At 36.9% G+C, this 15,521-nt stretch overlaps 1 protein-coding gene across 1 annotated transcript in view; it reads left to right on the forward strand.

Annotated features, from left to right (window-relative positions):
• The window catches only part of AIDA (axin interactor, dorsalization associated), a 36,985-nt gene extending 33,294 nt beyond the window's left edge, over positions 1-3,691 (forward strand). The window contains exons 9-11 of the mRNA XM_070734366.1: positions 441-563; positions 1,326-1,443; positions 3,239-3,691. Coding sequence (XP_070590467.1) covers positions 441-563; positions 1,326-1,443; positions 3,239-3,335 — 338 coding nt within the window. The 3' untranslated portion in view covers positions 3,336-3,691. The remainder of the gene's footprint in view (positions 1-440; positions 564-1,325; positions 1,444-3,238) is intronic.
• Positions 3,692-15,521: the final 11,830 nt, after the last annotated feature.

Below are 15,521 nucleotides of genomic sequence, written 5' to 3' on the forward strand. Positions count from 1 at the left end.
TTTTTCAAGGAGCCTTGATTAAATGTTGGGTTTGTCCCAAATCTACTTCATTTCTGTCCATGAAATGTTCCTCTAGACTGGACGCATGATCAAGTCTCTATTGTAACTACCAAATATTTCATCACTTTAGAACGCATGTGTCACCTTTCTCAGAGAATGTGCATTGGGAAGGCCAAATAGGCAGGTTACTTTACCATAACTACACCACGGTATTGTTTACTCACGATCACTATCATGTTTTTGGAAGTGACATTCCTGTGAAGAATCTTGTGTAAAGATATTTTTTGAACTGTTTACAAAAAGAAACTATCTTTGTAGCACTTTGACTTTGTAACACTTAGATCATTAATGTAATGACCCTGGGAAGTACTCCTTGTTCAGTATGCCAAGTGTCACAACAGTTTTTCCCGTTTAATGTTTAAATTTTATTCTTGGGACAGATCTCAATGGGATCGATCTTACACCTGTACAAGACACACCTGTTGCTTCAAGGAAGGAGGACACTTACATTCATTTTAATGTGGCCATTGAAATTCAGAAACATGTTGAAAAATTAACAAAAGGTTTGTTGCATGAAGATTTGAAAATCATGTTAAATTATGATTAATAGCTGCACGAATCCCAGCGACCAGTTAGGTCCCATAGAGTGGGCCTTTTCCGGGTCCCGTCAACTAAACAATGTCGTTTGGCGGGGCCCAGGGGAAGAGCCTTCTCTGTGGCGGCCCCAGTCCTCTGGAACCAGCTCCCCCCAGATATCAGAGTTGCCCCCACCGTCCTTGCCTTTTGCAAGCTCCTTAAAACCCACCTCTGCTGTCAGGCATGGGGGAACTGAGATATTCTTTCCCCCTAGGCCTTTACAATTTATGCATTCTATGTTTGTTTGTTTGTATGTATGTATGTTTGGTTTTACAATAAGGGTTTTTTAGTTGTTTTAGTATTGGATTTACATGCTGTTTTTTATTACTGTTTTTAGCCTCCCCGAGTCTACAGAGAGGGGTGGCATACAAATCCAATAAATAAATAAATAATAGGACAAAGCATAATTTAGATAAATAATTTAGAGAAGACAGTTGTGCTATCCCCAGAAAAATATGGTTACCCCATAGTGCCTTAACCAAACTTCTCAAAACTTTTTAAAGATGTTATTTATGATTTGGGATGGGAGCAGATCAAAAGACAGTGGCTTCATGTTCTTAGGGTGATTCTTTGCAAAGGTTCAGAATTTTCAATGAGGATCGTGTTTCCTCAAGACAGTTCCAACAATATTATATTAACTATGCTAGAAAGGAGAGTGTTTTAGATTTTTTTCCCCTCCTACCTTTCAGGTGCAGCTATTTTCTTTGAATTTAAACACTATAAACCCAAGAAAAGGTTCACCAGCACAAAGTGCTTTGCCTTTATGGAGATGGATGAAATTAAAGCTGGACCAATTGTTATAGAACTGTAAGTATATATGTGCATGAAGCACAACAGACAGTGCATTTCAGAACATCTGCTAAATTCTTTCAGATCAGTCATTGTTGGTCAGAAACAAAACTTGCAATGGTTTGCTGGTCCCAGGCTTTTTAGAGCAAATCAAATTAGGGGTGATTTTAATGGAGCAAATGTGACAAAATTATTATGCATTATCTTCTGTGATCATCAGTGGTCCATAGGTCCATCCCCCTGCCACTTATCTTCTCAGTATCTTCTCTCCACTCCATTGCCAAGAAAATACCTTACATACTGTTGTGTTTCCCTCAGAGCAGTATATTTCAATCCATATTCAGAACAAAATATTTCTGTTTTATTTCATATACAGCCAAAATTTTAGTTTTAGTTGAGGTATGGACTTCCCAAAAATAAAAATTGCATGCATATCTCTAAAAGTTAGTAAAATTATGCATAAAGCAAGCATCCATATTTGCTATTATACAAATGATTATACTTGGAAAGTAGTGTATTTCATTAACTTAGTTCCCGAACATGAAGATAAATACTAAGCTTCCATAATGCTTGATTTACACATTATTTTATGATAGCTGAGCAATATCTTACCTTTGAACCCAAATAAAAGTGTGCACATTTAAAAATTTGAAGTGCCCCCCCCCAAAAAAAATAATAATAATAATATTCAGAATAGATATTAGATTATGTTTGTGACTCTGAAACCATTTTACTTGCTTTGGCTTAATTTAGAAGAAAACCGGTAGACAGAAAAATGAAAGAATGATTATTTGAATAACTAGTAGAGAACAAATTTTGAGACAGTTTTATACCAAACGAGTGCCACTAAATTTAAATGAAACAATTATTGTGGAGGTACAAATTAGGATTAAGAGTTGTATTGGTCGATACCAATTACTGTAAAAGAAACCTAGGGGTTACATTGTATAGTTGTTTGTGTGTTGTTTAATAGTGCACATGCACGCTCTTTTGGCACCCAAGGGAAGAGGGGGTTCGCCATCACTGTTGTAGACTATATGGAATGATCCCAATTAGGGAAGACTGTAATGAAACAGACATACGTGTGATTCTTCTTGACCACATTTGGAATACTGTGTTCAGTTCTGGAGACCTCACCTACAAAAAGATATTGACAAAATTGAACGGGTCCAAAGCCGGGCTACAAGAATGGTGGAAGGTCTTAAGCATAAAACGTATCAGGAAAGACTTAATGAACTCAATCTGTATAGTCTGGAGGACAGAAGGAAAAGGGGGGACATGATCGAAACATTTAAATATATTAAAGGGTTAAATAAGGTCCAGGAGGGAAGTGTTTTTAATAGGAAAGTGAACACAAGAACAAGGGGACACAATCTGAAGTTAGTTGGGGGAAAGATCAAAAGCAACATGAGAAAATATTATTTTACTGAAAGAGTAGTAGATCCTTGGAACAAACTTCCAGCAGACGTGGTAGATAAATCCACAGTAACTGAATTTAAACATGCCTGGGATAAACATATATCCATCCTAAGATAAAATACAGAAAATAGTATAAGGGCAGACTAGATGGACCATGAGGTCTTTTTCTGCCGTCAGACTTCTATGTTTCTATGTTTCTATTGTTGTCTTTTGTTTTTGTTTGTGCCTTTTTTCTTGTTTTTTGTATTTCCTTTTTTAAAAAATGTAAGTAACCTTTTTTTTTTAAAGAGTTGTATTCGTTTTACCTAGCTTCTTTGAAGTAAGAAAAGTATCATCTGGAGTAGGTTCCTAAATAGCATTAAAATTAATTCTGATACTATTTTTATCATTATAGGTACAAAAAACCCACTGATTTCAAGAGGAAGAAACTTCAGTTGTTGACCAAGAAGCCACTTTATCTTCATCTTCATCAAACACTGCACAAAGAGTGACTTTTGTGAACTGAACCACTTGCCACAAAATCATAGTAGCTGCATATGTAGCACTTGTCTTTCAGGAGGAAGGAAGAATTGGATGCATTTACCTTGTGGTCACAAATGCCCATGAATGCTGCACAGCAGTGGACCAGCAGCCATGCTCTGCATCCAAGCCCAGTTTCTTTGGAATGTATATTTTTTATCTCAGATGTTCCAAAGTGTGTTGCAAGTTTTTGATAAATGGGCCAGTTATTAAGTTCAGTTCTGTAACTTGATTTATACAGTTATATCAGAACCCTTAATTAAAGCAGTTGAGGAATCCTCATCTGCCTAACCTAATACAGCAATAAAGATATGCCAGTATCAAAAAACGTTTCATCTTCTACTGTATTTTGTTTGTATTTTCCCCCCGAGTTCATTAAATTTATAATGTTTTATTACCATCTGAGTTTAATTATATATGTCAAAAAGACACTTCCACGTCCACCACATGCTGCATCCATTTTTGTTAAACTTGTTTTTCTCAAGATTGGGAATTACCAGTCATAAAATGAGTTAACTCATTACAATTAGTCTTCAGCTTACAACGGCAATTGGACACAGAATTATAATTGCTAAATGATTCAGTCATATAGTTGCGCAACATCTCATTTACTACTTTGCTTAACAATGGCAGTCCAACTTTTCCTGGTTATTGTCATTAAGGGAGGACATGACATTGACTTCCAATTTCCTCCAGCTTTCCCATTGCTTTTGTAGAAAGCCAGCAAAGAACATCAGAAATTATCATAGCTCACTATAACATAATAACCATGAGCCAGGAACCTGGATCACAATCATGTGACCATGGCAATGCAATGGCCAGAACTCCAAAGATCCATCATATAGTAAGTACTATTCATTCATTCAGTTCTATCATAATTTTGAACAGTAGCTGAATGAATGGTCATAATCCAAGAACTACCTGCACACTTGTTCCAGATAATTTCAACTGCTATAGAGTTTTACTATTGGGAATAGGCTAACACTGTGAAAGGAATAAACCCATCCTCAATTGCTCTAAGCAAAAAATGTTGAACTGCTTCAAGTTTCTAAGTTTATACTGCATTATGTACACAACAATGAATGGTTTATACAAATGTCATGAATTATGCATATGCATAATCTGGGTATTAATATCTAACAAATACATCTTAAGGTTATATCTTTCATGGTTATAATTAATTCTGTACTGAAGTATAGGAGACTTATTATTCTTAACAGTAATATATCATTTTCTACAAACCAATATTTTCTAACATTGGCAAGTTTAACAAGCAAAGACTTCAATTTCCAGAATTCCTGAGTCAGCATGCTTGGCAGCAAAATAGGAAAGTTTTAAGATATCCACACATCTTAAATTTGCTGAGAGATGGGAAACACTGATTTAGACTACCAATTCATATCTCTATGCCATGCAAGAATCCAAATTAAGGCATCCACGAGTTATACTGCTGCTACTTGAGCTCCTCTAATGAAGCCCATCATTTTAGTATCTGATTCTGCCATCAAATAGCTCTATTTAATTTTTTTAAACATTCACCAGAAATCTGCATCCCCATAAGTTAAATCCATTATTTACAAACTTCACAAGCTCCACTCTAGAATATAGAACAGGATGACTATGGAGATTCGCAGTCACCCAAGTCATACCGGTAGTTGTCCCAAATATGCTTTTTTTTTTTCAAGAGGCACCTGAACTTTCTGTTTTTTCTTTGAAGACATTTCACTTTTCATGTATTTGAGAAATACTGGAGAACATGTGAAGGTCACTTTTTTCCCCCTTTTGGCTCAATCTTCCCCAAGAACAGGCTACACATTTCATAAAGCGAGTGCAAAAACTAGGTTGAATACTGGAATACATACTGTAAACCTTAGATACAGAAATATGGTACTGGAATGTTGGTATCTGTCCAGATTGTACTGTAGGAACTTGCTGATAGTTTGGCCAAATTATCATGTATTTGAGAAATATTGGAGAACATGTGAAGGTCACAGAACTGCAGGGTAATTAATCTGCCATTTCTACCCAGAAAAGTTATATTGTCCGATTTTAAACAGTGAATAACATGTAATTGCCTTGAAAAAAATATCAGCAGATAAGATTACAAGTTCATTTAAAAAAAAAATGAGCTCACTTCCTTAATACAATGTGGAAATTTTGCAGATGCAATTATTCTGATATTTGCAAGGTTCAGTCTCGGGGTCTTTACTGTGTTTGAGATGAGATCATACTTGGATGAGAACAGGATGAGAATCCCCATCACATTTGTACATGATACAGAACACATTTGGAGGGAATAGCTATCGCTAGGAAAAATTCAAAACGATTCCAATACAGAAAGAAATGCAAATAACTAAAAAGTTTGATACAGACCCTATAGAAAAAAAGCAGTTACGATAGGTGGAGAGGTTAGGAATGGTGGATACTTAGTATCAATATTTCAGGAAAGAATTTGGAAACGTTTATTTCATTTTGAGAAAGATTAGCTGTATGAAAACAAAGACGTGATGGCATTATCTCATCCTCTTCTATTGTCCTAAAAGTACTTTTTTTTTTTTTTGCAAAAGACACCTGGGCTTTCTGTTTTTTCTTTGAAGACGTTTCACTTATCCAAGAAGCTTCTTCGGCTCTGATTCCCCACCACCCAGTCAACAAACTATCAGCAAGTTCCTTCCGTATCCTAAAGTGCAATCTGGACAGATACCAACATTCCAAGACCATGTTTCTGTATCTCAGGCTTCCACAATGTCCCTTCAACCTACTTTTTGCATTTGCTTTATGAAATGTGTAGCCTGTTCTTGGGGAAGATTGAGCCAAACAATAATAGATTAAGAGCACCTTTGTATTAGGTCATCTTCATTAACCAAGGGAATTGACCAAGTCCTATGGTCAATTCAGGAGAGAATGGTACAACCAAGTCCTATGTCAGTGATGGCGAACCTTTTTTTCCTCAGGTGCCAAAAGAGTGTGTGCGCACGCCAGTGTCCCCTCTAATTTTTTGGGGGGGTGGGCGGAAAAGTATAGTGTCTGAGCGGCAGTCCCTTTGGGACTGGGCGGCACAGAAATAATAAAATAAATAAACAAACAAACAAATAAAAAACCCACCCTGTTTTGCCTCAGAGAATTTCAAAATAAAATACTGTACTGTGTGTCTATAACAGTGAGCTCATAACAGGCCAATTCTATCAATATCAAAATGCCACTTAAATAGTTGAGCTAGTTTCAAACTAGATTTTGATTTTCTTTTTCTCTTCCTTACTCCCATTCTTTTTCTTTTTCTTTTCCTTCCTCTCTTTTTTCTATTTGTTTCTCTCTCTTCCTCTCTTCCTCTCTCTCTCCTTCCCTCTCACTCTTTCCCTCTCGGCTTCTGGGCAGGTTTGGAAAACTCTGATTTGATTATGATTTTTAAGTGAGCGATTGCTCACTGCTCAGCTTAGAGGGAACTATGGTGCACGCTATCATTTTATTTAGTTATTCATTCATTCCAATGCACAATAATACACAATGAAGGTTATAGAGGATATACTTGAGTAAAATATATTAGAGAAAGAATAGAAGTGAAAATATAGGAATAGAATATATCAATAAGGGAATAGAAGAATATTATGAGAGTAGTAAAAGAAGAATAGAAGAATAGTAGATACGATATAGGAGAGCCAATAAGACACGGGACGGGAGGCACGCTAGTGCACTTATGCACGCCTCTTACTGACCTCTTAGGAATCCAATGCCTGTGGAGGACAAAAACAGCTCCCCCCCCCCCCCCCCGGAGGCTCTCTGGATGCTGGAAACAGCCTGTTTTCCAACTTCTGGTGTGCCCAGTAGGCTCGTGTTTCACCCTCCCTAGGCTCCAAAGGCTTCCCTGGAACCAGAGGAGGGTAAAAACACCCTTGGCCATCCACCCAGAGGCTCCCTGGAAGCTATAAACGCCCTCCCAAATCCTCTGTGTGAGCCAAAAATCATCTGACCAGCACATACATGGACATTGGTGCTGAGCTAGGTCAACAGTTCATGTACCAGCAGATATGGCTCCGCATGCCACCTGTGACACACGTGCCATAAATTTGCCATCACTGTTCTATGGAATTGAGCGGCATTCTAGTAAAATAGACTATTTTTAATCTTTCTAAAGTAGCCATTTGCTACAGTTTTTAATATCCATTCAAACAATGTTCACGTTGCATCCTACTTGCCTAAGACTGACTGCTATCCCAGGCTACATGTTCCTCATTGTAACCTCTATGATGAGAACTTTTTGTGCAATCTGTACTGGCTTTTTCTGTTTGTTTTTTTATTTTCATCTTGTTGGAAGTGGAAATGCAAAATGTGGGACTGTGTTGTTGTTACTAACTTCTTAGGAACTTTTTATAATCAGCTAAGTGGCAATTGTTTTAATAGCATTACAAAGAAAATAAGCAAACATGGGACATGACTGAGGAAAAGGAATGAAAATATATTTGCATAATGATGCATGTTGGATCACTACTCTCAAAATATGGCCTATTTGGCCTTTTATAGTGTCCTGCTATAAAAACAATGGGCTTACAATCTCTGCTGTTCTCCAACTTGATTCAAAAGGAGGTAACCCAGAGATGAAAATAAAGTACAGTGATACCTCGTCATACAAACTTTTCGAGATACAAACCTGGAGTTTAAGATTTTTTTGCCTCTTCTTCCAAACTATTTTTACCTTACAAAGCCAAGCCGCCGCCACTGGGATGCCCTGCCTCCGCACTTCTGTTGCCAGCGAAGTGCCCATTTTTGCGCTGCTAGGATTCCCATGCTGGGACTCCCCTGCAGCATCACAAAAACACGGAAGTCCGGAGGTGGGGTTTCCCATGGAGGGGAGCCTCAGGGGAATCCCAGCAGCGCAAAACGGGCGCTTCGGCTGGCAAAAGAGGTGAGTTTTGGGTTTGCACGCAATCGTTTTTCCATTGATTCCTATGGGAAACATTGTTTCATCTTACAAACTTTTCACCTTACAAACCTCGTCCCGGAACCAATTAAGTTCGTAAGACGAGGGTATTACTGTACTTCTAAAAAATCAAGACATGATATGCTATGTGCAATCGTAGGACAGACTGTCAAAAACAACTGAAAATTGACAACCTGTTGGCATCCAAAACTCAATTTGTTCTCAGAATGGTTCATATCTATTGCCATTAAATAATAGTAATGAGAAATTAACCGTATTAGAAGTATAAGCTAAATGTAGATGCCAGGGGAGAAAACTATTTGCAGCAATGACCACACATCAGAAAATAAGGCTCAAGGCCAACTCTGAGACAGTACTGGTGAGTATAAAGTAACAATTGATTTTATAGCTAAAACAATACTTTTAGCTGCACAAACTGTGCTTTCTATTTTTAAACAACTGGATAACAGTTATAACAAAAAAATGAAAACAAATTTTAATTGCTTTACACATCTGTTCAGAGGCCACTAAAGAACATCAAAGTTAACTAAGGTTTAGGAAAAAAATGTGAATGACCATATAGATAACTTTTCTTTCTGTATAGTCAGTCACATTCTTTTTCACGTTCACATTCTTCAATTAGACAGTGGACATAATATAGAAAAGAACAAATAAATTCAAAATGGAAAAGAAGCCTTAGAGAATCTTACTCCATTCCACTTTTTAAGCAGTAAGAACAAACGTTTTTTAAAATAATGTTACTAAATTTTATCAAGATCTAAAATACAAAAGAAAATTGAAACAGTGGAAAAATGCAGGAGAAAAAAAGAGAACAGAAAAAAGTGTAGGGGAAAGGGAAAAAAAAGAAAAACATTGACTTCCAACTCCTTTTAACACAGTAGAATAAGATAGCAACATTATAGCTTCGACCTTTTTTACATACTAATACGTACTAGTCATTTCTATAATAACAAATTATCTAATCTGCAAAAGCCAATGTCAAGCAGTAAGAACAAATTTGATGTCACGGCAACCCAATGCTCTTACAGATTAAAAGGATCAGCTTTAAGAGAAGAAAATGATGTTCACATGAAGTGATTACTAAATTCTCTGTGAGAACTGATACAATATCAAATTTACCATGATGATATGGGGACTATAGAATAGTTACGTCTTAGGCTAGCGATAGAATAATGACTACATTTACAAAAACCACTTTTCTCTCAATGATATTACATCTTCAAGAATTAAGAAAATTCCACATATTAAGAGTCTTTTAAGATACATACTGGTTCTGTGAACCAGTAGTGGTGGCGGCAGGAGGCTCCCACCTACCCGGGAAGCTTCTGCACATGTGCAGAAGCATTGCACGCAAGCTTGAGCGCCCCCGCAATATAGTAGCTGTAGAACCCACTACTGCTTTATTGGAAATTTATCACTTTTTTCTTGAAAGGAAAAGGGATAGTTTTGTGATCTAGAAAAAAAAATGTAAGTGCAATACACAGATTAGAGAGAAGAACAGAAATCTTCTCAACGTCATGAAGTCCTCTGTCTCCATCAAGGCCAATTTTAAGTAAACATTCTCTGAGAAGGGAGGCAGCTGAATGTCAAAATCCTGGTGAGGGTGAATAACTAACTCCTTTTTTGTGCCCCCTGCAGAACAAAAAAAGAAGTTACAAAACCAGAAATACAGTGTTCCCTCAATTTTTGCAGGGGATGCGTTCCGAGACCCCCCGCGAAAATTGAATTTCCACGAAGTAGAGATGTGGAAGTAAATACGCCATTTTTGGCTATGGACTATCACAAGCCTTCCCTTAACACTTTAAACCCATAAATTACCATTTCCCATTCCCTTAACAACCATTTACTCACCATTTTTACTGGTACTCACCATTGAATAAGACACTTAGTGATCCTGATATTTATAAACATAATTATGTAATAACAAGAATTATTATTTTTATTTATTTGCAAAAATTATTATTTTTATTTATTTGCAAAAAATATTATTTTTATTTATTTGCAAAAAATATTATTTTTATTTATTTGCAAAAATTATTATTTTTATTTAGTTGCAAAAATTATTATTTTTATTTAGTTGCAAAAATTATTTTTATTTAGTTGCAAATATTATTATTTTTATTTAGTTGCAAAAATTATTATTTTTATTTAGTTGCAAAAATTATTAGTTTGGCAATGACGTATGACATCATCGGCCAGGAAAACCCGTGGTATAGAAAAAAAACCGCGAAGTATTTTTTAATTAATATCTTTTGAAAAACCATGGTTTAGGTTATTTGCGAAGTTTGGACCTGCGAAAATTGAGGGAACACTGTACTAAAAAAAAAACCCTCTCTGTTACCAATGTTATATCATTGATTTCACTGAGATTAAGTCCAAAGAAGTCAGGTTTGGCATAAACAAGAAGACAAGAGTTCTCTCCTCATGATGACAGGAAAAAGAATAATTTATTGCTTCCCAAAATACATTATTTTCATTAGACCAAAAATTACTAACCAATGAGAAAATTTCACAGCAATAGAGATACTCAACAGTGTCACTTTTGAATAATTTCTCATCAAATTCACCATCATTCAGCTAAATCACCAAATTTAGCTTTGCAGTTTGCAGGAAAGAATAATATATCAAAAGAGAGTCTGGAAGTAGAAGTCCTTTCTTCTTCTGAGATCATGGGAATGGCAGTCCATTGGGGCAAGTACTAGAGTGATTTTACTTACTTTGTCAATTCATTGCAAATACTGAATCTGTCCTGAACTAGTAGATCCAAAGGGATTTAATCTAGGACAGACCAGCAAGAGGTAGCAGTACTGGAATATCAAGGAGAGAAACCTTGCTGGAACTAGGAATGAAGGCTGCCAAAAAAGGACCGGGGATCAATAAAGCATGTAGATTTCCTTTGAAGGCTTCATTTGAAATTAGAGAGCCTTGCCCAGACCAATTATTGAATATATCCACCCCATATCAAATGAAACATCTCTGCAAGAATATAATATTGTAGGAAGGGCCAGTTGATGCCAACAAGGAAAACCACTACTAGAAAAATGAGATAAGATTAGAATCCTGGGCAAATGGGCAAACCGGAAGTGCATTTCCTGAACTTCCGGTTTGTCCATTGGGGGATATTTTTTTTGGCCTCCAGAAAAGCTTCCATGAAGTGTCCAGAGGATGAAATTTTCTTTCCCAAAGCTAAAAATCATCTGGCCAACATGCGCATGCGCACTGGAGCTGAAACATGTAAAAGTCTCACGTGCCCTTCCATATGGCTCCATGTGCCATCTGTAGCACGCATGCCATAGGTTCACCAACACGGGTCTAAGTCATCAGTTTAGATCAAAGCACTTGTTTGATAAATTCTGATCGATACTTACCAATAATCTGAATAGAAACATAGAAACATAGAAGATTGATGGCAGAAAAAGACCCCATGGTCCATCTAGTCTGCCCGTATACTATTTCCTGTACTGTATTTTATCTTAGGATGGATGTTTATCCCAGGCATGTTTAAATTCAGTTACTGTGGATTTACCAACCATGTCTGCTGGAAGTTTTCAACAAGCATCTACTACTCTTTCAAAATAATATTAATAATATTAATATTGTAATAATGTTAATTAATATATTATAATAATATTAATAATATTAATATTAATAATAATATTTCCTCACGTTACTTCTAATCTTTCCCCCAAGTAACCTATTAACTTTCCTGGGAATAGTTCTCAAGGAGGCCTTCCCTGAATTAGGATTCATGCTGCAATACACAGGTACAGTGATCCCTCGATTTTCACGGGTTCAAACTTCGCGAAACGGCTATACCACAGTTTTTCAAAAAATATTAATTAAAAAATACTCTGCGGTTTTTTTCCCTATACCACGGTTTTTCCCACCCGATGACGTCATATGTCATCACCAAGTCACTTCTCTCTCTCTCTCTTTCTTTCATGTCATTCTCTGCTTCAATCATTATCTCATTTCTCTTTTTTTCTCCCTTTTTCTATAATTTTTTTTCTCTCTCTCTACCTTCCACTCTCCCCCCTCTTGCTCTCTCTCTCTTTCTCCCCCTCTCTCTCCCTCTGTGAGAACGCCTGCCCCCACCTCTCCTGCAGCCCCCTTGCTGATAGCTGGGACGAAAGCGCTCTCAGCTAAGGGACTGTGAGAGGGGCGGGGCGGGCATTCTCAAAGCGCTCAGAGCGGCTACCGGCCGAATGAGGAGGATGAGAAGCCGTAGCCACCAGCGCTGCTGCAGGAGGACCCGTGTCCCAAGAAAGCCGGTGAGAGGGGTGGATCGGGCGGGCGGTAGCGGCGAGGGGGCCGGAGGCGCTGGGGGCAGCCGACATTCAAAGCAATCTTTGCCGGCCTCCGCACTTTCGTTGCTCCGTGCCCTAATTTCAAGCCCGGCTCCTTGCGCTGCCTTGAAAAAGGGTGTGTGGAGGTAGTTTTTGGCTGTCCATAGCCAAAAATGGTGTTTTTACTTCCGCACCGCTACTTCGCGGAAAATCGACTTTCGCGGGAGGTCTTGGAACGTAACCCCCGCGAAAATCGAGGGAACACTGTAATTGAAATGCTCATATCACCCAAATTTTGTTGAATGCTCAGCAGCAACCTTTTTTTAAAAAGACAGTTGATTAATTCCAACTGTGTTGTGTGTTTGTTACCAGGTAACAATTACTGCACACTAAGCTTGAAAGAGGAAAACTAATTATTTATGAAAGTTGTTCCAAGTAGCAAAATGTATCCCTAATACAGCCTATAGTTGGAGGCTTCAGACAAAAGGGATTTTAGAATTTTCATACACTGGCTAGAGATTGATTTCCATTAAAAAATTGACATTTTGATCTTGTTAGACAACTTTCATTTCACATGGACAAAGAAAAAGAAATTGGAGAGTTTTGAAACTAGTTTTATGTCAGAGACATTATTGTTGCTGGGACAAGAACAGACTACAGCTGTTCCTAGACAAAAAGATAAAGAGAATCGCAAATGGAATACAGAAAAACACTATGTGGAATGCAGTTGAGGGATACTAAACTTTATTTTCAATCATATTTTCAATTAACATTTTAATCAGATTGTACTTGAGGTGCTTTGGTATCCTGCCATCACCCACACTGAAGGACAATTTTCATAAACCCAAGGATTTGTCCCTGACTGTCTGGAAATACTGTATCTGTGGGCCATGTGTTAATCTTTTGAGATAAGTAAAATGAATTCTTAGTATCTTTCATTATTAATCATTTTCTGGACGAGCAGAATTTGCAATAAATCTCCTTCTGCTAAATAAAGACCCCAGATAAAACAAACCATTGCTATATGCCGCTCATTCCAAAAGACACTCATAGCGGTTAAAATGTGTGCTTTACTAACAGCAAATGAATTCTGGATTGATTTGGGCTATTGTGTGTAGAGCAGAGAATTCTGTAGTTTTGGAGTTCCATATTGCAATAGCATTTAAACTTATATACTGCTTTACAGACCTTTACAGACTTCTCTAAACAGTCTCAGCATATTGCCCCCAACAATTAGGGTCCTCATTTTATCCAACTCAGAGGATGGAAAGCTGAGTGAACTTTGAGCTTGGTGAGATTTTGCCAAATTGCTGGCAGCCGGCAGTTAGCAGAAGTAGCTGAACTCTAACCTCTGCGCCACCGTGGGCAATCACATTTCCTTACCAGATTTTACAGTATCTTCTGCCCTGTTTTTTCTTCTTCTTTTTTTACCATTTTTTTCTTCTTTTACCGTACTTTATTTTATTGCTTTTATTTTGACATGTCTGGGGGCTCTATTAGATTAAGTATTTAACTTCAAATTGTATATAGATGGATTTGAGGCTTATTAATGAAGTGGCCACATTTGTTAATGCTATCAACTATTCAGGACAGTGCAATCAAAAAATGGATTCTAAAAAGCGCTAAAAGATCTCCAAATCAGGCAAATGAGCTTCAAAATAATAAGTGAAGTTATGTATGTTAATACAAAATAATTAATAATCTTCATTTGCAATTATGCATTTGCAAGATCTGAGATAACAGAGTCTGAACCAAGAAATTATCCTGGAGTTACAATGTACAGCTAGGCAAAAATAGCCAGATGAAAATAGCTGTTTTATTAGCAGCTGCTGTTTTTTTAAAAAATATACTTGGAATTAAAGGGGAATTGGGAAAAAAAGTAAAATAAAATTGCAATTAAAACTTGCAAATATGATTATGCCCTTCCTTTAAAAAAATCTATGGCGAAGCCACATTTTTGTATAAATCTTTTCTTACAAAACGAAGCATCCAAAAATAAGATTGCAGAATGTACTTGGTACAAAGGGAAGAGGTAGAAAGAGTCAATAGTTTCTTAACCCTGGCAACTTTAAAATGAGTGAACATCAACTCCCAGAATTTTTTAACCTTAGCAACATCAACTCCCAGAATTTTTTAACCTTAGCAACTTTGAGATGTTTAGCTATTATTGGCTAGGGAAGTCCATACATTCATTCGATTCAAAGACACCAATTGAAACTAAATGAAAGGAAATTCAAAAATGCTATAAAACTTTTTCCACTCTGTAAATTGTGATATTTCCTGGTTGTAGTTGTGGAAATAACGGGTGATTTTAATGGTTTTAAAAGGAAACTGCATAAACTCATGAAGGCTCATGAGGGCTACGAACACTAATGGACATGTATTATTTCTTAAATCACAAATAGTATACTCAATATCCTGATTGGTGGGCAACATGATAGCAGAAGGCCAATGACCTTCAGTTTGGGATTGTGAGTTTCTCAAATATTGTATTAGATGTGCCAATGGCCTTCTCTGGCAGGGTTTCAGTGCTGTTAACTCACTCATCTGAAGCTTTTTCTATTGGTTTCTGAGTTAAAGTTACACAATTACACACCCAGCATTTGTTTCTCGTAAAATAAACTCACCCCAACTTTATATGACCACATTCCCTTAATGTTCTAATATCAAATCAAGAATACCTCATTCTATTGTGCCTTCCTGAAACCAAATCTAAAAATAGGAGGGGAAGACGATGCTATCAGGAAAAAAACTGATGTGTTTCATTCTTCTGATGATACTCCTGACTCAAAGGCAGTGTATGTGAACATTTACAAAGCTATTTCATCACATATTTATTCCCAGTATCTAAAAGTGCTTGTAATAGTAGTACTGTTTTCCCAAAATAATGCCACACCACAAAATAATCAAGTCTATTAAATTAGGAGGTTCTTAAG

This window comes from Erythrolamprus reginae, chromosome 1 (genome assembly GCF_031021105.1).
Source record: "Erythrolamprus reginae isolate rEryReg1 chromosome 1, rEryReg1.hap1, whole genome shotgun sequence".
Lineage (NCBI taxonomy): Eukaryota > Metazoa > Chordata > Lepidosauria > Squamata > Dipsadidae > Erythrolamprus > Erythrolamprus reginae.